This window comes from Spodoptera frugiperda, chromosome 14 (genome assembly GCF_023101765.2).
Source record: "Spodoptera frugiperda isolate SF20-4 chromosome 14, AGI-APGP_CSIRO_Sfru_2.0, whole genome shotgun sequence".
In the NCBI taxonomy this organism is placed as follows: domain Eukaryota; kingdom Metazoa; phylum Arthropoda; class Insecta; order Lepidoptera; family Noctuidae; genus Spodoptera; species Spodoptera frugiperda.
In genome coordinates, this window is record NC_064225.1 from 8,200,862 (window position 1) to 8,225,236 (window position 24,375).

Genomic DNA, 24,375 nt, shown 5'->3' on the forward strand with positions numbered 1-24,375 from the left:
GAAACCTATTATGACAAGATTTCTTTGATAATCTGGCATATTTTTGTGCTCCTAATTTGAGATATAGTTGGGTGATAAATCAAGGAATAACAAAACATTTTATCTTAACAATATCATTTATTCTAATAAAATTTCATCTTTTTCACATGCACATTAAAAAAGTACAAAATTCACAATATGTATCTCCTCGCGAACATCTCTCAATTTATATAAAGTAGACATTTTTTCGTCTTCATGCAAATCGTATAGCAAGCCATCGTGGCACAATATATCATCAATATTTACTATTGACAATTTACAATCAGAATTTTTCTCCTTTTTATCTTTTTTTTTTCTCTCTTTTGTAAGTTTTTTTTTGGCGAAATTGCCCCAAGTCTATGCTCTATACAATACAATAGACAAATTTACAAGTTACAATTCAAACTTAACAAGTTAGTAAGAAATTACAAACAGTAGAACCCATTCAATGGTCAAATGTACACTGGTATCATGCAAAGTCTACTAACAGACGTAATTGTAACTACTAGACAAAAGATGGCGCTACACGCCGAAGCCGCAGCCAACATGGCCGAAATGGCAAACGAACCGTTAAGGTCGTGTAATTTTTTTTTCCAAAAACCATTATGTTTAGACGTTTTCGACGTTTTCACTTCTCAGGCAGCTTGATGACGGGTGTCTGGGAGTATCCCCAGTTCATCTCGCAGTGCTCGATGAGGTCTCTCTCGGCGTCTGACAGTGATGAGAAGTCGAATTCTTGGCTGTCACTAAACGGGTCTGTGTACGGGTAGTGCACGAGGACACAGCTGAAGTCCATCGAGGCGCCGCACCCGCCCAACAACTTCCGAATCTTAGTCTCGGAGTCAACCTGCAGACAAAACAAACGGAACATTAATAACATATTCATAAGTCTTAAATATGGAAATAATTATAGATTGAGTGTTAATTCCAATGTCAATTAAATAATATTGAGCAAAATTCACGTCAAGGGCAGTTCACGTCCTTTATAACTCGGCAAAACCAAGAGGAAAATGTGTTTAATTATGTATGGTCGAGTTGCACAACATTTGCAGGTATATTAAGAAACTGGTTTGGAGAGAGTAGAATGTAGAAACAGTTATGATATTTACCTTAATGACGTAGATGTCATTCTCGACGCAGAATGCTTGAAGTAGTACTTCTTGCATGTGCGTTGCACTGTCACCTGGGGGCGCCTCTGCTGTTAGACAGAAGAGGGCCCGGTTGCTGTTTTGAGACAAGTACTGGATGGCAGGGAGGAGGCCGACTGTCAGCCGTTTCTCCACACAAGCGCGTCGCAGCACCGTCTTGATGCTTTGGCTTATTGAGCTGTGAATTGAAGAACACATTGTTAGACACTTGCACTTCGGGAACTAATATTGTCACGGATGTTTTTAGTTTTTGTCTTCTATGTCTAAATAATTCACTAGATAATTTGTATTTCATCAACTTTCAAGGGATTTGAGCACTAGTTATAATTTTGTACCAAGTACCACAAAAATCAAACTTGTTAAATAAAAGTTTTTAATTTAGAATTTATTTTTCGTGAAGGAATTTTTAAATATGTAATTGCACAACAATTACCTTTTGGCAGCCATGCCGCTGAACGTTTCAGCTTTCACTGGAACAACTGGGTCCTTGTACATTATGCTGGACAGCTTGATGCTTCTCAACTCGAACTGATCACTGATAGTAAACACTGTGTGCTCCTTGTCAGGAATGTTCACAAACACTTCACTCAATAACTGCAGATAATCCGTATTATGCAATCCAAAATAGTTCACAAACTGTTGAACTTGCCGAACTTTATGTCACAATGATTTCACAACTTTGTTGGTTAAACTTGCGTGGTGTCGCTCTGAATGCTCTGTGCAGAATGTGCCGTTGTGACGTCCCGAGGCTATTTTATAGAGGTACCCACGCATGCGCACTGTTTTGCCAGTGTGCGTGAAGCGCTCAACCGATATCGACGCTGATTCTTCGAAATTCGCTAGTAATTTTATTAGTGTGTGTAATTTGTTGGAGTGTTGTGTTCATACAGGCGTGTGTATACAAGCGGTGAGTAGTGTGTGTGAGGTCGTACTCTGTACAAACTTGTAGCTGGCGAGTCGTAACGTGTTCGTGAATGTACCAGGCAGCGTGAGCTCCGCCGCCCCCCGCGTTGTGTGAGCTGCGGGCGCCGGAGGGGGCACTCCACTGATATCAAAGACTCATTAAAAATTGATGTTATCAGTAGCTGATGTTTGTGTGCGAGCGTTTTATCCGCTCTTGTTCGGAATTCCCAGTGGCTTGGGTTTATTTTGTTGGGAGGAAATGCTACTAGATTGCGTTTGTTTCGCGTAATTTGGGTTTGTGCTTACGGATACTGAAATTTCACGGGGTTTGTCGGCCAGTCCCGATTGGATCCGGGTCTAGTGGTAACAAATTAACGTTGCAAGTCAACCTCTACTACTATACTCCAATTATCTTATCTTAAAGATAACAGTATGTATTGCTGATAATTGGGTAGCTACAGGTGAGCAGTCCAATACTTATGCAATGACTTTAGTTTTATTGAAAACTCAAGTATAATTTATTTTTACCCTTGAAAGGCAGAAACTCAATGTTTTTGATGGCCATGTTAGTATTATTTTCGCAAATTCATTATCTACTGGCTCGATGTTTGGATGTAACTTGGAATCACGATTTTCGTAATTCTAAATGAAAGTCCTCATTTCTTTTGTCACACGGTGTGACGCAGGTGTCAATATTTATTTGCGTATGTTTTTGTTTAAAAAAAAACAATGTCACATGCTTCAGTGTCCTTATTTCAATTGTTCGTTATCTTGTTTATAAATAGGATTGTTATATTTAGAATGGACTTTAGATAGACACAGATATGCAATTTTTCCATAAGTAAAGAATTCGAAATCAAAAGTTTTGTGGTCAATGAAAAAAACAGGTTTATGTATGTCAAATTTTTGTTGTTTGATTATACAACAGAAATTAAATGCGCACGCGACAAAAAACCTATTTGGTAATTCCGTTTGGAATAATGATTTGTTTAAATATTTGAGGAATTTTGATAACAGTTCGTAACTGCATAAATCATTAGCAAAGTCATTAAGAAGTTGTTGTAAGGATCTAATTACTATCTGTAATAGTTAGTTATTTAATATTTTATGTATCACGATATCGACGAATGCCAACATATCTATTAAATTAAAGATATACAAAAGTAAGTGGATATAACTGGTAGCATTTTCCTGTTAGCTTGTCTAAATATAGCAAATCAGATTAAATTTTGTAAAGCTATTTTCAGAAAACAATGCTGATAAAAGTAATTACTGTTGAAAAACCCTATATGTATTAATTCGATAAGTGATAACATTTAATCAGGCATTTCTTATATCTGTTTGTTTTGGTCGGTATTGTGAGAGTGACTCACTGAGTCACCGCAGTGGATTCCGAAGTATTCGCGATAAGTGTGCGCAAGTCTTGTCGACCTTTCCTTATTCTAAACAAAATACTGAAGAATGCAGACTAAAAATGCAGCTGTAAAAATAATGGCATTTAATATTTAGGAATTTTTACAATATCGTAATCTGTTTTCATTTATTTTTTCTTTTATCTCCGAACTTGGAAATTCCAAATTCAACGTTTTATTTAACACAGGTACCTATTTAGTTTTTGCAATGAACTGCAGTCGTTAATATTTTATTTACCTTACGTACAACTCAAGTTTTAATGCATTGTCCTCTTAAAATAGACACCGACATGTTAATGTTTTAGATTATAAATCGAAATCAATGCGATTGAACTCGACTATTTGTATCTACGTCTTAAATTCAGTAAATAGATATTAAAAGGGTGTTAAACTTTCAGTGTCACTCGTTCATTGGCGTACCGTTCATTGTACTAATTCAGAATGATGTCCCTTTCAAGACATGTGGGAAATTGCCGCTAAAATCCACAAGCAAGGTCTATTACTTTTGCACAAATTACTACTTATTGACGTACAAATTAATTTCGTCATAAAACCAGTAAGTATACTTGTTTTTTTTATTGTGACTATCGTACTCAGTGCTCATGGCAACTGACCTATTTATCACCAAAGAGTTTTAATTTAACTACGAACTACGATGTTTAAAAAAAAATGTCATGCATTGTGTAATCACGCGCGAACGTTGACCTCTTGTCTTTGAACGATCTTTGTAATCTGTGGGCAATGTCACTAGTTGCTCGCATGTGCTCCACTGTTTGCATTACTAACTTATCTCTTTAATTAAATTCTATTTACTTTGCGGTAGGAAATTTATGATACGAAACATATTACTTTTATTACTGTGAAGTAAAATCGGTTATACATTTGAGGTTATCTCCGGCAAACATCGGAAAATTGGCGCGTAAATACCATAAATAAGTAATGAATTTATGTTTTTTATGTCAGAATTGTTTTTGTTTTTTTTTACAATACTGTTTTATGATTGACATGTTAGGACAATCCCAATATTAAAATAACTGATTGTCTGTTATTTCGCAATAGTTGTTTTGTATGTTACGTATATTAAACAGCATCATTGTTTCATGTTGTTTTGTGTTTACATTGTTTTATCCTTAAGGACGTAAATAATAGCTTGTAACACTGTATTGTCATTACACAAACACACACACTCATACACAAGACCAATACAGTTGCTAACTGATTCACGTGCAATACAATTGCAGATTTTTCCTTATAAAAATATATGATCAGCAAAATTCCAATGATTATCATCTTTCAAAGGGCTCAAAAGACAATGTTCTTAATATTGAAGTCTGTGTTTATTTCCATAACGCAAATGATATAACTTTTTTCATGAAAAACATTACATTCCGTTATAGGGACAGAATCTGTGGGCCGATGACGTCACTCACAGACCTATGGTATCGCCACTCGGATTATGTAAAGCAAAAATAATCTGTTTATCCTGTGTATTGACACGGTAATATACAGATAATATCACCGTGGTTTCGAAGTATGACAAAGTTAGGTAATTAAAATAATTGACGTTAGCTAAAACTTATTTTATTTTCCTGAATGCCAGAATAATATTTTAAAGCGGATTAGTTTCTATAACTTTATGACTCAGGCATACTTGAATAATACTAATAAATAACAAAGATGAATAATAAATACTTTTTGAAAAAAAAAAAAACTAATTAATGAGTTTAAAAAAATCCATAACACCAATTATAATATTTTTCCGACCTCTGAGGTTATTGCAATAATATTTTTGTTTGTTTCAAGTGTCCTATAAAGTACAAAATATTGTGTTCTTAACTTATTTAGCTGGAAAAGTGTACAAACAAGTGAAAAACCCAGCAGTGGTGTCGGTCGTCTGAGCGATAATAACGTACATTACTAAGTATTACAAAAACACATTACTGAGTTGTGTTGTATACATAAAGCACATGGCATTATTTACTACACAATTGCAGCTATTATAAATGTCAGTTTCAAGTACCTAGTCTACCTAGATAGACTTAAAATGGCGATAAGTCAAAGCATGGCTGTATAATTGATGACTCGATTGTTCTTGAAGAAAGTAAGAAAGTAAAAGCATTTTTGTATCATCTAATTATTTAAGTTTAGTGATCGATAAACATAAAAGATGTATAAAGTGTTATTAGAAAAGATCTAGATTTTAGAGGCCTTATGTTTGTCAGTCATTCGCTTCTAAGACCAGTGTAACTAAGACAACAAATGTGTAACTACAAGTAGTACAGTTGGAAAACGTCAACTTTTCAAGTAAGGGTGCCATCGTACCGTAATCTCTTCATTAGCTAAAAGAACCAACGTACACTTTCACCCTTAGTTCGAAACGTATTAAGTTTTTCTTCGGTAGCAACCCTATATTTTTCCAACAAATGTTCTGTAATGTTTCCCAAACAAATACAAAAGTTACAAGTAACCTGTTGTTTACATTTCCAGTCCCCTGTTACATCTACGTTTGTAATATTCCCTGTTTAGTTACCTAAGCTTCATGTACTGTTGCTTCTAGATTTTCTCGGAATGACACTAACATGATTATGTGTTCAATAGTATTGAGAACTTTCTAGGACAATACAATAATCCTATTATATGTTTGTAAACAAAGGCGTAATCCGTTTTGTCTTCGTGCGACTTTCCTCATTAAGACTGATTGAAAACTAGAATCTTCTAAGACTTATTTGGGTACTTTCCTCAGTAAAATATTATTATCGACTATTTAATACAATGAAATATTAAAAAATTATCACACTTTCATTCAGAGTTTTGATCTAATATTCTAGTAAATTTTCCAGAAATACTTAACGCACTATTTCATACAAAATTCATTGAAAAAATCGTTTTAAACGTCTCGAAAAAAGTATTGAATTTGACTAGTAGGAAACTAGTCTATTTTTCACGAGATTACTAAATTCCCGTTCAGTTTTCATCTTATATTTTATCTGTTCTAATTCTAAATTAGGTACTATTAGAGAACATAGACAGTAGAAAAAATAAATAAATACTTATTCCCGTTCTAAGTTAAATCATCGTCATTATATTACGATTTCCACATTTAGCTTTAATTAGTGTCCAATACAAAACAACAAACAACAATGTTTATGCAAATAAACAGTTTGATTCCCTATTATTTACTTGTAGTAAGTGTTTGTTACATTCAGACAAACATTAGCTGCGTAAACACCGGCCAAAGAAATCAACAATAACAACAAGAATTACTTATGTAAAGGAAATACAACGTTGTGTAAGAACATAATCTGACAGCAACCAAAACTACCCTTGAATTAGAACTGTATCGGTTATATGACATTGCATAAGATGCTGTGGTTGTGAGAAATGTTTCTCTCACTGGAAATGCGACTTCATAAGTATTTATTTAGGGATGAAAATTGAAAAGCGGCTTAACGGATTTGAATACTCAGCTATTTCCCCACAAAAAATACATTTTCCTTACGACCTTGATATACAACTTCTACCAAATGAAACTAACTCAAAATGCTTTGACTTGATCTCCAAGACTTATTTAATCACACACGCAAAACCCTTACGGAAATATTTTTCAGTCACCTTCAAATTGCCAGTTATAAACTAATCTTAACATGTTTTTCAGTCAGACTCATCTGATTGACAACATTCTTCTAAGCAAAGGGGGTAAATTCACAAGACTGTCCCTAATCTTCTTAATTTTAGCAATCTCAATAATGAAGCCAGTCATACACCTTCACGATAAACAAAGTAAGTCTTCTTTAACTGCGCCTTACAGGGCTCTGGCCATTGACTCCGTAGTACGATAAGCCGGCAAGCGCATGGAACCTTTGACCTTTATCGATCGCTTCCCTGCCTCGTGGAATAGGGTCAAGGGTACCACACCGCCCGCTAATCGCACATGTTTCGACAAATTCCGTCAAACACTCAAACTAGAACAATTATTGGCTAGATTTTTATTGTTCGTGGAACAAAGTGATTCAGTTTCTGACTAGTTGTAAAGGTTTCATGTGTTGCGTGTGTATTAAAATCTAATCGGTTTTGATTATGAGAAATTGGTAATTATGTGAATGGTTTGCTGTTAATTGGGCCTTGACAGTTTGATTCTAAGTATGTAAAAAAGGACTAATCAATCAAAAGCTTTGTATATTTTCCGAAAATGACACAGAATGAAAAGTATGACATTTGAATGGTAACAAAATCTGGTAACAATGAATCCAGAATCATTAAACAGCTCTAAAAAAGCCAACTTTTCTTTAAGGACCGTATTTGAGAAATGCGACGATTCATCGACCTTTCGGAATTCATCCACAATACTCAAAGGACAGGTTTAAAAATAGTAACAACTACATCCCCTACTTAGTAGCAAGATGATAAGAATGTTGGTGACAGTTTCCTATCGCCCACGAGGCCGCGGCTGCCATAACGGACCTTTGACATTCTCCCCTGAACCATAGATAAAATATATCCAAGCAACATTATGTAACTGTCTTTGAGTTGCACCTTCAGCCCGCTACAGTACTAAGTATGCTGTAATCACTTGGAGTTGAATGAATGAGAGAATTTATGTAACTAGAATTGACAACTAAGGCTTCCCATTGATTATGAGTGGCTAAAGAGAAATAAATGAAACTTTTTTTATAATAAGATTGCTGTTATACAAACTTGTATGCCAAAGTAAATTGTTTTGTTCTTGTATGTAAACTAGCAACCGGCCCCAGCTTCGCATTGCTGCAATGGTGATATATTATGCATGTATTATATATAAAAACCTTCCTCTTAAATCACTCTATCTATTAAAAAAACCGCATCAAAATCCGTTGTGTAGCTTTAAAGATTTAAACAAAGGGACACAGAGAAAGCGACTTTGTTTTATACTATGTAGTGATGAAATATGCAAAGAAAGAACATTATAGCTCGCACATTTCTGACCAGAATGTTCCTCGATGTTTAGGCAAAATCTGCTGCGAGTTTTGTTTTTGTTATTGTTTTACAAACAAATAACACAGTTATGATTACTATCATCCGTGATTTGTGTCGATAGCATTCTTAGATTCTATCGTTTAACCTAAATACCTTATTTTGTTTATTTCCGTAAACTTCAAAATGTGTTTTGAATGTTTGTTATGATTTTGTTTAGTTATCTTTTGTTTTAATAGAACCACTAACTACGCAATATAGATGGCATAGAAAGTATGGTAGTCTTTTTTAAGGGAGGAAAATCATCCAATGACTTCTCACGCCTTGGGTGAGGCGAGAGGGAGTGTCAGACTCTAACTGACTAAAAACCACCCTGTTCCTACTCCTGCTTTTCGAGCCGGAGCCCCAGTAACCCGCTCGCTATTATAAAGTAGTATCGATTTTAGTCATAGTGTATGTTAGGTAGTGTGTTGATAAAAAGTACCTAAATGTTAAAGATTTATTCAACAACAGCAAAAAATGCAAAGGAATGTTGCATTTTTTGCCAGTTAGTACAGATTAAAAGAATTCTAAATATGCTTATTAATCTCATGTTACAAGGATAATTTTGTCTCTGAGGCAATAACAGAATAATGTAAATGTTTTACCGCAATATCTAAGACATTAGTAATGCCAGTCCGTTGGGCAGTGACCGCTGACGGAAATAATATAAGAATCTACATAAATAATTGTAAAGCATTGTAAGATAATGATCGAACTGAAAGTTGTTTGTGACGACATAATAAAAACAGTTCCTGGAACACAAGTACCTCATTATGTTTTGTCTCTTTATCAAATTAAAAGATTGATCATTTCTTAGTAAACTTGTCACTAAATCACAATATATCAAGATGTACGAGTAGGTAGGCAAACTATTTCTTTAGGGGTGATAACTTTACTTTTGTCTACGACTTCGCCAATATGATAAATAATTATTTTACTCTTATGAAAATAACAAGGATTTTACAAAATTTTCAGCCATTTATCCCATTGGCTAGTTAAGAAATCCTCATGCCTTCAGTCCTCTACATCCAGTTGTTGTTTAGCATTGTTTATCAGTCGTTCAGTCACTTACCGACAATATTGGTTCAAGAGAAAATATCCCCATTAGTGCTATAACGATGTCAACGCCATCTTTCCTAGAAAAGAAACCCTTCCGTTGTTTTCATGAAATGCACGACTTCTAAAAATATTACTACGCAATATTTGTTGTTATTCAGAACATCCATCCTTTAGAAAACTAGGTCAGACATTTCTAGAAATAATATCAAAACAAAACATATTAATATTAACTAGTGGTCGCCTAGTGGCCGAAATTCGACCATATAATATGATTTAATTTACAATACCACTTAACGTACGTTGAAGGATAATTTTTATTTAATTCAAACTCTTTTATAAAACTCTTTTCATATGAGACGTGAGAATATCATCGCAATGTCTATCGATTTTGACGTTTTGTCAAATACGATCAGATACTATGCATGTGTGTGTAATGTTTTATTTATTGATTTAATGTACTTTATAAGCATTATTTTTGAAAAATATTAGCGCTATGCACTTCTCCTACACATAAACTATAAGTATACCAAATTGTATGCCGTCCGCGCAATTTTCGTAAAAAGGGGTTCAAAGTTTTTGCATCACGTATTAATATATAGATTTGAAGATTAACCTTAAACATATGTTACCAGAATTCTCTGAAAACATTTTCATAAAAAAATGGGTCAAGAATTTTGCCTGTTGTTCAGTGGCACGTCAACCTACTCTCTTTTCTGACTTTCTTCATTTTATTTTAAACTTTATCGTTTTGATCTAAAGTCCGAAGTCCAATAAGATAAATTGGCAAATTGGAGTAGGTTAACTTGCACGAAAGAAAACAATAACAAATTGTACAACTCTAGTGTTTACAAACAAACACTGCGTGCTTTCCAATGGTTTCAACTTATGACCCGAACATTGACATATGATAAGTACAGGTTTTTACACGTGTTATCATGAAGTAATGTCGTTAAGTAATATTTGCATGCAGTGTAAAAGCCAGTGGTGATAAGACAAAACTTTACAACTGAGTCTAATCGAAGCGTAATATTCAGAATTTATGTACCTACCGTCTAGCTTCTGCCACCGTCTTCGCACGCGTTCTCGTGAGACAAAAAGTAGTATATGTGTTATTCCAAACCACAATCTACACCTGTTCCAAATTTCATCCCGATTCTTATAACCTTTTTGACGTGCAGGAGTAACAAACAGACATACACACTTTATTAGTAAGATAAGTTGACTAAAATTAAGAAAATATAATTGAATGGGGAATTAAAGGTAGCAATTTTGTCTCGACATATAAACCAGAGTATCATAGTTTTGCTTTGTATGACCTCTCCGCACTTTCAAATGCCACTTTATACTGGTTTATTTAACTTGTCCTATAACCGTGTGTACATGTAACGCACTGTATTGCTTACGATGACCATGGCGCTTAGCTTAGAATATGGCGACTCTTAGTACGTATATGACACGAGCTGTTATTCAAGCTATGTTCTGACTCTCATGCTAATTGGTCGTGGCTATCAGCCAGTGTTTGTTTGATGATAACAAAGGCATGTACTCGTATGTATTGAACATAATTGCAATAATAAAGATTAAAAGATACTTATCTTCTTCAATGATAAACAGCGAAAGTAAATTTATTTGTAATTATTTCTCCATTTTGAGTAACTCTGACAATGACATCTTATAAATATCTGTTGGACCCAAATACGGCGAAGCCCATAATAATTAAGGAGATCCCTCTATTGAGCTACTGCTGTTGAACTTAGGGCATTGAAAAAATTGTTTAAAAACGGACTTAAACAAACTTAAAACTAAAGAAAGCTACGAATTACGAATTTATAACAATTAAAAAAGAAACTATATTACAACCTATCCTCTATGCTATAATAACCAAGCTTAAACTAAATAATTTAAAAGAAACGACTTAAATCTAATCTAATTAATTTATAAATTAGACTTACAATTTTATTAAAAAAACTAACTACAGTAACTACTGATAATCGATATCAAACTAAAACGTTAAATAGTTTAACCAAAAAACCAGGAAAACCCAACAAATAAACTTATTAATTGACAAATACAACGAAACCAATTTAGAATATACGAAACAGCAGGACCACTACAGACAAATAATCATACGACTGATAATACACTTTTTCTACGATAGTACCGAAGCGCTCGGCCGATACCCAACCAAATGAATGTAACGAAACCATAGCGCGATCTATTTCGATCCCAACGCCATCTATCGAGGATAAAGACAACTTGGATTTTTTATTTATACTCCGTTCGGGCATTTTCTTTGTACTAAAAGTTTAATTATATTGATATTATTTTTTTCATACCTTTTTACTATTTATTTACTTTTTTTCGATGAATTAAAACAATAACATGAACCGAAGTCGTGTAACGATCGACATAGAATTATTTATAAATAATTTATTTCTTATTTTTATTTTTTGATTTTTGAAATAAAAATATATCTATGTCCTTTCTAAGGTTCTAAACTATATCTGTACCAAATTTCAACCAAATCCGTCAAATAGTTGCGGAGATAAATGGTATAAGCATAGAATGTTCGACGTGATTCTTTAATTTGACATAACTTTTATTTATGAACCGATTGACATGAAACAAACACTAAATGTAAATTTAAGCATCCCACAATATATTCGTGAAAACCGCATCCAACTCGGATCAGCCGTTTCTGAGATTAGCGCGCACAGACGAACAGACAAACAGACAAACAGACAAACAGACAAAAAAAAGTTAATTACATTTTTGGGTTCGACATCGACATAACAATAACCCCTGCTATTTTTTTTATTTTTATTTTCAATGTACAGACAGCACTTTTCTACGATTTTATTATATGTATAGATCAAGCCTTGGTTGATGTCCAAAGTCCTAAGTTTTAGTCGAAATGTTAATTTTCAATCTATTTATGTCCTTTCGAACTTTGTTTACAATTATAAATAACATTAGCATTGTTAATTATTATATGTTATCGGCTTACTCACGTAATTGTTTGACAAGGAACTCGACTAGTTTCAAGCCAAGCTAGAGGTTCATATTCATGAGCAGCATTCCGCGACACACGTGTTACATGAGTTATAATAAAATTATCGTTGTTGTTCCGTGAAGAAGTACACAGAGGTGTTTTATTTATTCAGGGTTGTTGAACTCTAGAGAGTAATTTCTACCAGTAACGCATTATTATGAGTCCAAAGATTTTGCGACCGTTATGATATACACATAATGCATGCAAATACAGGAAAATGACTGCCTCGTTGGCCGCGTGGTTGCAAGTGCGACTACCGGGCAAGGGGTCTCGGGTTCGATTCCCGGGTCGGGCGAAGTATTACTGGGTTTTTTTTTCGGTTTTTCGAAAGTTTCTCAGTGGTAGCACGGAGTCTAGAAATGAGCCTGGTATATGGCAATAGGCTCACCACCTATTACATGGGACTTACAACATAAATTGTGAAATGTGGGTGTACATTTGGCATTATGTGCCATAATGAGCACCTCTGCTTATCCCTTTGAAGATTAAAGGCGTGACGTTACAGTACAGGAAAATATTACTATTGACGTCCATAGTAACCACTCTTCCCGTACTGATTTACTGAATTAAATACACTAACACAATTCATTGTTTGGGTGTATATGTGTTTGGTATATGAAGCAGATGTTTCATTCTATGACTTTAATTAGACGCTTATTCATATTCACAAAGTTCTTTTTATAGACGAAATGAGACAGCTCATAATAGTCTAATTATACCCACAGCAATACTGAACAACGTAAGTATAAAATGTATAGCGGTAGTACTTCCCCGAGCCGAGCTCCCTTGTGAAGAACTGCAAACCTTTATCGCAACAACAGACGATGTAACAATGCAACTGTGCAATACAAATTGCATCATTCTCATCGCGAACTAAATGAGAGCAACTCCTGTATACGATATCTAAATCCTAGTAGGTATATAACCTACAAATATTTTTTTAACTTTTATGATTCATGCACTGCGTCCTCCATGAAGTATGCCAAACATTTTGTCCATCTACATCACGACACACCTCTTTTATCTTATCAGATAACACAGTGCAATCTAAATTATACTCTAGCTAGTTTAATATAAAGTTAAAATCACTTTGTACTTAACCAAAACTACGCAATATGATTGAGTGATCGCGTTCCGGATAATGTTGGAAAGCTCCAATATATGCAATCAGGTGTGTAAGGTCAAAGAACTGGTCCATACTAGATATAAACAAACGTAGCCCTGATAATGGGACCGTTTCCATTAACATGGTTAGTACATGGAAAGTTTTACGTGGGACATCCCCAGACTAAGCTCCTTTTCCGTGCAATTTGAGGACATACTCTACTTTTGGTGAATTTATTCGAAACTTGCTTGATCTGTTTTAATTTCTGTGACGCAAATATCATTAAAACTACAAGTTGTCAGCTAATCTTTGTTTTATAAAACTTGCCCCTTATTTGAAGGTAACAAATCTTATGATGTTTTTACGTTTTAAGGACATTTTACTGACAGTCAAAACTAGAGACTCTAAACGTGTCGAACAGAGTCTTTTGAAGTTGAATAAGAAGATTAATAGATTGAATCAAATGACTGACACAATTAGTAGCTTCTCGAGTCTTTGAAAATATCCATAAGTGTTGTGTTTCAGTAATTTCGTAACGTTTGTTTGCATTTACGATATTGTATGTACATACGTAATTTGATTTAGTACTATATAGATAGGTATATCACACGCGTACCTACGTATGCGCTCCAAATATTTTCTCTGATATCTCTATGTCCACTTGGCAACAGTTCGTTTCGTTATTTTGTTCATTTAGCAATTATTTTGGCAAGTTGTATCATTAATTTCATCATATGCCTTTCATAGATATCATAAAATAATGTTTCGTTATCCGAATGCCCTTTACTTGTTACCTATTTATATTGCGTTTGATTTTAATCATTGTTTGAGTCAATACAAATACTGTTTTGTCTGTATTTTACAAGTCCTGTCATTACTACGGTCATTGATCCTTGCATTAGTCATTTTGTGAGGTAATTTCGTGTTTCCTTCCCACCATGTTCCTTAAAAACTAAACAGCAATCCTAATTTCAAAGACGTCACGATTCACCTCTTTGATCTTCCTTAAAAGTAATCTACTTTCTTAACATAACCGATACACATACTTATTATGTTCAAATTTAACGAACAACTACTTCTAAATACATTTTACATCTCAACTCAAGTATCTGAATGAGAGGCGAGCATTTCAGAAATTCAAGGTGAGTCCTATGAATGAAATGACACTATCACATGTCGAATCTCCAATAGTTTTAAACTTATCTTAAAAGTGATGACTAACTTCATCTCCTGAGAAATATTTTAGAAATCAATTGATAAAATATTCATTTTGTGTTAGTCATTCATTCTCACCTCTTTCCTACTCCGTTACATCATCGAAACATGTTACTTATATCCAAACAATCGATCAAAAAATCGCGATTTATTGTAAATCGCTTAAATCCTTATGAAATATAACTAAGTATTTAATAACATTGTGCAATTTATAACACCTATAAAAACAATTATTACAGCACATTAAACCCTGTCCATCCTCATTTACGTGCCACTGCATAATAAGCTCTATTTCCTACACTTTCAGTCCAAACTAATGTATCTTGGTATGTGGTTTAATGCTCACCACAAATTGATAAACAAATACTTATGTTCCGTATTATTATTGAAGTTGAAGCTATCTGCTTTTAATTGGCTTTGTGTTGGTTACCCTCAAATCGGGCATCATTATTAAGACATTTTTTCCGAACCGATACGACCTTCAAACCTTCAAGAAAAGAGCATACCCCTTTTTAAAAGGCCGGCAATGCACCTGTGTATCCTCTTGTGTTGTGGGTGTCCATAGGCGGTGCTGATCGCTTACCATCAGGTGACCCGTCTGCTCGTGTTTGATACCAAATTACAGAATTTTGCCTTCTCTTCTTCACTTTCATCAATTTAGGCGGTTAACGAAACAGAAGAATTTGTCAACAGCCGGCTCTATTCAATACAAAGAAAGGGCTAAACAAACGAACAATAGTAAACGTAACCTAGCAACGTGATTTCAGTACAAATATAGAGAAACAACGCACTGCCAACATCATTCCCGCCACGCTGGAGATAGTGACGGAACGTATTTGTTTTGTACCGCGGTGGAGTGCAGCGATAGGTCGGACTCAACAATGATGAAACTGTTGTACAACAACGGGATTAAGGACCTAAAAATACGTTCGAAGTAAATATAATTCACATGATAACTACTAACATTGACTCTACCAACAGAAGATATGGATTCTGTACCAAATTATTGTTAGTCTTATCATATTGCTAATATGTGCCAAAGTCACGCCTGTTTTCTCTGATACTTCTGTTACATCAGACATCACCCGATTTCGTCCACGTGAAAAAATCGCAGTGCTAAATTTTCTGTACTCAATATTGGGTCACGACTGTAAATATCAATGAATGCATCTCAGAATCGATTCATAACCGTTTCACGCAAAATCGCACTTAAACATATAAAAAGCAAATAAACACTGCCTTGAAAATATCCCATTTGTAAATGCTTTCCAAATAATCGTACAAAAAGAAATAAAAATATGAAAAAACCCGAGTGTGCGGAGCGCGCTGTTGTCGTCACTCGTCAGTCGCATACGTCAAACGTACGAAATTTTCGATGAAACAGGGTCATGGCGGCAAGGCGAGGCGGCGCGTGCGCAGATTGTGTGAACGTATTTACTTTTTGTATCTCGTCTCCTCGCTGTTTTGTTTTGTAATACCAAACGATTAGCGGATTTCCTTGAGTCTTACTTTCTTGCGTATCACGGATGCTGTTTCAAGGCTTTTTGATCGACTTCAAAAAGAAGGCTAGCAGTTCCATCGAAACAGTTGTGTAATATTAGTATCTATTGGCTTTGTAGAATAATATCATGTAACAATAAAGAACGCTCCCAAAAAAATACAAAAGTGTTAAATATGACTGTATAAGCTGACATGAGTGTACTAGGGTCTACTTCCTTAATTTTTTCCGTTTTCCTATGGTTTAGTCGTTTATGCATAACATTAGAATATGAATCGCGAGTGATGAATCATAACTCAGCCCTCGCGGTACTCACGGTCAACAACCTTTTACTTTAAACTAATGCATAATGAGTGGACCTTTTTTTTTTTTTTTTTTGATGTCGGGGGGAAACCTTCAAAAGGCGCCTAGCTTTTTGGGGAGAAAGACTAGGGAGTGTGGGATTTTTACCTCACTAAAACCACCCCGGTGGCCACCCTCAACACCTGTAAGGGGCACCGGGTCCTCTTAATAGACCTGCTCCGGAGCCCCATGGTGCAACGCCTGTTACGGCACATCCCTAGGGAGACGTGTGTCTCCCATTAGCCTCGCTGTGCGAGTTACACGGCAGCACGTGACCACTGTGCTACCGTCTTCCCTGAGGTCGCTGGATGGGCACCTAGAGTCCCCACTCTACGCACCCGCGGCCCCAAAGGTTCGCCTGCAGTTGACGCAGGCGGGATTAGGCGTCAAGGCGGTTGCCACCTCGACGCCTTCTATGAGCAGGATCGGATCACGATCCCGCTCAGCAGCCTCCTTTTGGGACATTACAGTCTCACAAAAGGAGGCCACCTCCTCCAGTTTTCTGTATCTGCCAGCATAGCCTCTACTACTGCTGGCAGAGACAGGTCTCGCCCGATCTTGGTAACCAGGACCCGCCGCTCCGAGACCCACGCTGGGCACTCCTCGAGCGTGTGCTGAGCGGAATCCAGGTTACCTCCGCAATGGTGGCAATTTGCCGTGGTCTCTCGCCCAATCTTGTTCAGGTACTCACCGAAGCAGCCATGTCCGGTCAGTACCTGAGTGAGCCTGAAGGAGATGCGCTCCTCTCTTTTCAGCCAGGCTTCGAAGTGCGGCAAAATGGCTTCGACAACGCGCTTGCGTGAGATCTCTGGCTGTTGTAGCCGCTCACGCCACCGCTCGAGCGCGTGTCGCCTTTCTTGCCGCCTCAGCCTAACGAACGCCACTCCTGGTACTCTACCACCGCCGTTTTGACGGACGGAACGGATTTGGTTGTAGACCTTCGCGTCCATATCCGCCAGGATATCCAACGGCGGAAAGCGAGCCAGGAGAGTTGCCGCCTCAAAGGACACCGTTCGGTACCCTCGTGCGATACGGATGGCCATTTTCCGCTGCAGACGATAGATTTTCGTTCTGCAACGTCGGACGCCTGACAGTCGAGCTGACCAAACAGGCGCCCCGTAAAGGACCATCGATCGCACGACACCCGCGTAGAGGCGGCGAACTTCTTCTCGAGGTCCCCCAATGTTTGGCAGCAGTCTGTGCAGAGCACCCACTGCCTTCTCGACTCGGGGGACCAGGCGTTCGAAATGCTCTTCGAAGCCCCACCGACCATCCAAGGTTAGGCCTAGATACTTTATGTATCGGCCTACCTGGACTTGTGCATCTCCAATAATGAGTGGACCTTAATACACATTGTGTAAAGTCCAAAGTTGAACTAATAGTGTTTGCTAATCACATCGATTTTGAGTAACCTGGCGAACTTTAATCTGTTTAGAGAGCAGATATTGACAAGGTTAGTAGACGTTAATGCCGACCTCTGGGGGAATCCATGTTTGGTAATAAAAGCAGTACTAAGAAGCAATAAGTAATTGTTTAAACAAATATAGTTCTTAGTTACATTCTACTTGAAACTCCAAACGATGTAGTATTAGAAAGGAAATGGTCTCTACGTTTGATCTGATCTGATCAGCGTAAGATTGAATTTTCCTTGTATAGGCTTTCTTGACTTTGTAATAAGTAATTCCCTGGAATAGTACGTATTAATTTGTCGGACCTGTCCGTTATTTTCGCTCTGATAACACTGGGCTGACCATCACAGTTTGACCGGATTTCGTGTAAAATTGATAAAAGATGCATCCGTCAGAAATCCCGAAATTATTTGCAAAGGCGGGGTCAAAGTTCACATAAGACATAAAATAATTAAAGAAATTACAAACAGACCCTAAACGGTTCAAGACAGTCTATTAATGAAACTAATTGCTCATTTCAATTCATGATTTGTTACTATTTCACCAAATTCCATCGAAATATTCTCATAATAACATTTTATAGACATGATTTTCATTTCATCGACAAATTCTCCGTTTACAAGTTTCATTGAAACAAAATGTGTTGCAATTCTTCACCGATCGAGTTTCCCACCTCTTGTTAAAGTTACAATGCTTGAGTGAGTCACTTCGCTTAGCAACTGAAGTACGTATTGTTAAGCAAATTCTGGTAATACCCGAAGGGACAGTCCGAGTACAGAAAACGGAAGCTGTGGGTACATCGCATTATATTTTATTGGCTATTGATAAGTTTTTTTTAAATGGACTCGCCCTTTTAATGTTTGTGTGTGTGTTTTATTATTTATAACAGTTAGTAAATAACATTACCTAAATGTCATTATTCCCCGAAATAATACGAGTACACCCACTTTTGCCAGTTACAGTTTAATTTATCAGTCGTATTGTTATAGGGGGCGAATCTGTTTACCAACATCATTTAAAACTGCGTGCTATTACTGAGAACTCTTTAAATTAACAACGTAATTGCCTGACCCGGAGATTGCAATCACCTCATGACCACTAATCGCGCAATACTCCACAACAACCTCTTTCTCTTTGCAATGCTCGACTTTGATCAGCCTTAAGTCAACTAGTGTCTAGAAACCTTGACTTTCAGATTATAAGGTTGGTTTTTCATCGAAGTGAGACGTTGCTGTGGATTCGTTTGGCTTCCACCAATCATATTTATTGGTACACATAGCTTAGTACTGGTGGAAATAGACTCAGCTATGTTTTTTATATGGAAAGATTCGTGCTATGGATGGCTTCCCTACTTTCGACACATCGCATACTCGAGCTGCACATCAGTGGAAACTGTCACATAGTTCCACAGGTTAGCATATTTCTGGTGGCAAAGTTCCCTAAGTTTGAATTTGCCAACCCGCTTTGAGTCAGCGTGATGATTAACGTTCAAACCTTCTCTGTATGAGAAGACGCCTTTGCTTTGGCTGATGGTGATGATGTTAAAGTCGACTAGTGTTAACATAACATAGCATCTATCATTGCAATATTCCAACTGAGTGATCTGGAAATCGTTAGAAGTGATCTATGTTCAATAATCTTGGTAGATGACATAATGAAAGAAATGATGGTAATAATAGCCAACTGGACGCAAAACCATTAAGTAAATACGTATTCTTGTTAGATGTATCGGATTGCAACCGTCACAGCTGACATTTAAAATTCTAAGATATTTGTAAATAAAATCAAAAGCGAAATGGTTTACGTAAAACATTTTGTATAAATAAAATCAAAAACTAAATATTAACGCAAAACATTGACGTTGATAAAATAACTGTTCGTTCGGTCAAAGAACCAAAAAAATCAAAATTAAACAAAATGTCCGCTGTTTCCATGTTCGCATACGATTATAACAAGGTTGAGGTCAATTTATTGGATTTTTCGAACACATTTCCAGTTGCAATCGGTTTGATAACTGACCGGTATAACTTGATTTGTTTACGGCGGCTAACTATCAATTGTATTTTATCAAATGTAGTGTACTATCAGCTCTTTCTGTTTCTGAAGCGGGATCAAAGGTATTAATGTATGTGTGAAAGGTTTTTGCAAATCGGTTCAATAGTGTAAAAGCCTTTGCAATGCAAATCATTTCCTAAGAGTAGGGTTGATGACTGACTAGTTAAAATTTTGATGTACCTAGATTATTTTAAAATATTAGACACGTATTTTATATTTTGTTACGGCAACAAATACTTTCGAAGATGTATTGATTTTTAAACTTTGATTCTGTGGGTGATTCATTTTATCTAAGCTAATAGTAATAATTTTTAACCCCCGACGCAAAAAGAGGGGTGTTATAAGTTTGACGTGTCTGTCTGTCTGTCTGTCTGTCTGTGGCATCATAACTCCCGAACGGATGCAGTGATTTCAATTTAGTTTTTTTCGTATTAAAGGGGACTTATGTGCGAGTGTTTTTAGACATGTTTGATGAAAATCGGTTGAGCCGTTTTAAAGTTATGGGCGGTGAAAGTAACGTAAGTGGGAGATTAACCGAAGGTCTGCAAATATACTGGGATGGGGTCTCAAATGAAACCGCACTGAAAGAAAATATTGAATGATATAATTTTTTCGTATTAACAAAAATAAAAAATTTAATTAAAATTTAAAAAAAAATAATAATAAAATTAAATATTTTATAAAATACAAAAATATAAAACCTGCAACAATGTAATCTTTAGCCTATTTATAGAAACAAAAACTAGTAAATAATAAGTAAAAAAAAACTCAAAGCGAACGAGCTTGACTTTGAACGTAATCTTTATCTTAACAAGAATTGAAAGTATATGTAACCATATGTATAATACTGAGCCTAACTTAACCTAACCTACCTATAAAAAGTATGAAATAAAAAATTAAATTAAAAATTTAAAAAAACCCCCGACATAAAAACTTAATTTCCCTTTAAAAAGTAAAAAATAATAAAAGAAACCTAATCTTAAAGTACCTAAGAATGTACTAATAATTCTAAAAATACGTCACGTTGGGGGACCGCATGAATACGGACTGCACACCGCCGACCGCGCCGCTGTATTCCTATTTTCTGCGTTATAGTTAAGTACTCAATCATCAATTTACTTTAATGTTAATACCAAGCATGTGATACTTATGAAAAAATCGTAGAGAAGTAAGAAATAATTAGGAGCGGTCCCCCAACGCGACGTATTTTTTTTAGAATTATTAGTACATTCTTAGGTACTTTAAGATTAGGTTTCTTTTATTATTTTTTACTTTTTAAAGGGAAATTAAGTTTTTATGTCGGGGGTTTTTTAAATTTTTAATTTAATTTTTTATTCATTAACTAACTGTCGGACTAAATAGTTTTTTAAATTGTTATACCCCTTCATCATCCCTATTTTCAAATACATCCGTATCTCACACATGATCCCTATTTTCACATACATACATCCGTGATCATCAAATACACACCGCTCACACATGAAGTTAAAGAATGATATTACTAAGAATTATCATGTTTTTCAGATTGTGACTTAAAAACAATTAAAATTCTAGCGATATACTTCTATAACCGTACACAGTGACGCACTAATCCGGTGTAGACAGGTTTATAATTCAAAGCCGAGATAACACAGATTATAAATAGCAAGTGTACGAAAAAAAAAACAAATAGACGCACAGATTATTTAGCGAAGTAATCGTGACTTGCGCGATGTTGTCCACAAACAAGATGAGGCAATGGACGCCACATGTGAACCCATACAGTGACTTGAAAATTGACTGCTTGCTTAGTGATTATTATCCCATTATATTAAGTGCTAATATGCAATAAAGGATATGTTACGATTGAGTCACAATTTCAGAAGCTAATGTGCTGTTTTCATTGTAATTTTACCCGTTCAATCGCTTGTATTTATAGCAGAAAACTTCTCAATGAAGTGTAAACAGTCTGTGCCTAGTAACATAGTCTGTCAATTTTTATCTTAGCAGTAAATAAAAACAACTCGTATTTAATTAAAAATTCTCAATGATTAACAATAAATACTAGGTACAGAAAAAGTACATAACATAAAACCTTTTTCAATGTTTTATTGAAAAAAACTGGCTGGTAGTACTCAAATAATTCGGTGAATGCCATTTAAAAATATAATAAAGAAAATATATTTTATGGCATCCGAGGTTTTTTGAGATCGAATGGCCAGTGACTGTCAATTTGACACCAAAAAGTATTAATTGTTTTTTCTTTTGAAATTATTTAACCTCCTTTCAGATTTACCTTAAATGTTCTCTTTATTTTTGCGTTTGTTTAGTGTAAATTACTGAAACAGCTAAAATAATAATATACAAGCGTCGCAATTATTTGTTCCGCTAGTTTGATTGTCCGTGTGCCAAGATACACACTTTTAGAATTAATTACAAACAATCTGTTGTAGATTTCCTCATACATTTTCCGCTTCTGTGGGCCAGTTCGTAGTAATTCTATTTGATATGCATTTATTTCTGCTTGACCTTATCGTTCTTCCATTGTACCGATATTATTAGCACCTTAATTTTACTCGGTATTTTAGACTATACATGGAATTAGTTTTGTGCTGAGATAAATATTTAATTTTAAACGTGTTAGTAATAGATTTTCTGGTTATAAGAAAAAATATAAGCAACACTTATTTCTATTTTCCAGAAATTCAAAGAAGTAGAAATCTACAAAAAGCAAAGGTAAAAGAGACCGGCGCTAGCAGAGTATTTTCCTTTAACCGATTTTTGTTGGCTGTCAAAGTCTTAAGGAAAACTTCTGTAAATTACGAACACACATTTTGTCCCCATCCGGAGCTGCGAAATACCTAGCGGGTTTACCGGGGCTCCGGCTCGAAAAGCAGGAGTAGGAACGAAGTGGTTTTTAGTCAGTAAGAGTGTCCCTTTCGTCTCTATGCTTTCCCCGCTCACAAAAAAAAATTATATCGCTATAAGGAGGAAACAAAGAAATACGATTATCTCGCTATTACTTGAGAGTGGCTAAACTGTGATCTTATAGTAGGTTTAATAAAAGGTCAACAGGAAGAAAAATCAATATTGAGCCTCCCCCATAAAAACTGTTATCATGGAACAAAATTAACATGTCATTGTTGAACTTTGAAAAAAAAAAATACAGCGAAATTGAAATTGGAATGTAATCCAAAGAAGTTTAATTTCAGTTCGAGCCGTAGTGTGTCCTCAGTAGTGTCTGCGTCCTCCAGACGAGCAGATGTTACGTCACGCGACGCAGCGCCGCCGACTTCCATTCATACGTTTCACTTTCATTGAACGAGCTCCGGGTGTCGGTTATTGCTCGGGGGTCGACGGGCCGACAACCAACTGGAGCGATGTCTTTCGCATATTAATTGTTTAATTTAGTTTTGCTGCTATAAATGTTATTATAGACCTATTGTCAAAAGGATCAGATCGAATTTGCTATTGTATTCCTCTAATCATTTGGATTCTAATAATTTGAAATATGATTAGGGTACCATTAATGAGGAACTGGCTGCCTTTAACACGTTAACTGCCACGTAGGTGACCGGTGACCTACGTTAGTGGAGGATTTACCTTGAACCGTTTTCTGATGCCAGTTAAAGGCTCAATTTTGACAGTTAGACATTATTATCACTGTAACATAATATCAGTTGGTAGCTATGGTGTGATATATTGGATTCACTGCTATGGAAACTACTTACATTTATTTGCTACCTAACCTATACTAGTTCTCATATTTACTCAAAATTTCTCTATTCGAATGTTTTCGAACAATTAATTCTTGAATGGATTGAATAGCACGTACCTATCGTAATTGTAGATTCATCCAAACGTTGCGTGCTATGTCCCACGTGACACGCCCCACGATTTGTCCTTCCTCACATCGGTTGCGGAAGGCTACCGCTGCGGTTTTGTAATACACACGTCTTGAATTCCGATGATTTCCAATTACTTTTGTAAACAAACTCGGCTTACAACTGCTGCCATTTACGTGACTAGAACGTGGTTACTACTGCCTGTGTAGGTTCTTTGAATCAATCAAGGCTTTCAGACTAATCCAACATGAATTAAATCAAGGGTAACTGTTAGCGTATCTTATCTATGTAAGTCCTAAATGAAATGGTGCGAAGGGTATCAACAAAAACAATTCCTCTTTAA

At 35.7% G+C, this 24,375-nt stretch overlaps 2 protein-coding genes across 3 annotated transcripts in view; one reads left to right on the top strand and one right to left on the bottom strand.

Annotated features, from left to right (window-relative positions):
- Positions 1–97: 97 nt before the first annotated feature.
- On the bottom strand, positions 98–1,891 carry LOC118279337 (growth arrest and DNA damage-inducible protein GADD45 alpha). The gene is made up of 3 exons (XM_035599002.2): positions 1,600–1,891; positions 1,128–1,344; positions 98–865 (listed from the first exon to the last, which is right to left on the bottom strand). The coding sequence occupies exons 1-3, from the start codon at positions 1,659–1,661 to the stop codon at positions 647–649; spliced, it is 498 nt and encodes a 165-aa protein (XP_035454895.1). The 5' UTR covers positions 1,662–1,891; the 3' UTR covers positions 98–646.
- Positions 1,892–1,939: 48 nt separating this feature from the next.
- The window catches only part of LOC118279334 (electron transfer flavoprotein beta subunit lysine methyltransferase-like), a 51,756-nt gene continuing 29,320 nt past the window's right edge, over positions 1,940–24,375 (top strand). The window contains exon 1 of one of the 2 annotated variants that reach the window (XM_035599001.2): positions 1,940–2,073. The gene's annotated coding sequence lies outside the window, so the exon portion shown is untranslated. Of the gene's footprint in view, positions 2,074–2,098; positions 2,531–24,375 lie in introns of those variants that run through there. The other variant, XM_050698457.1, reaches the window with a different exon arrangement.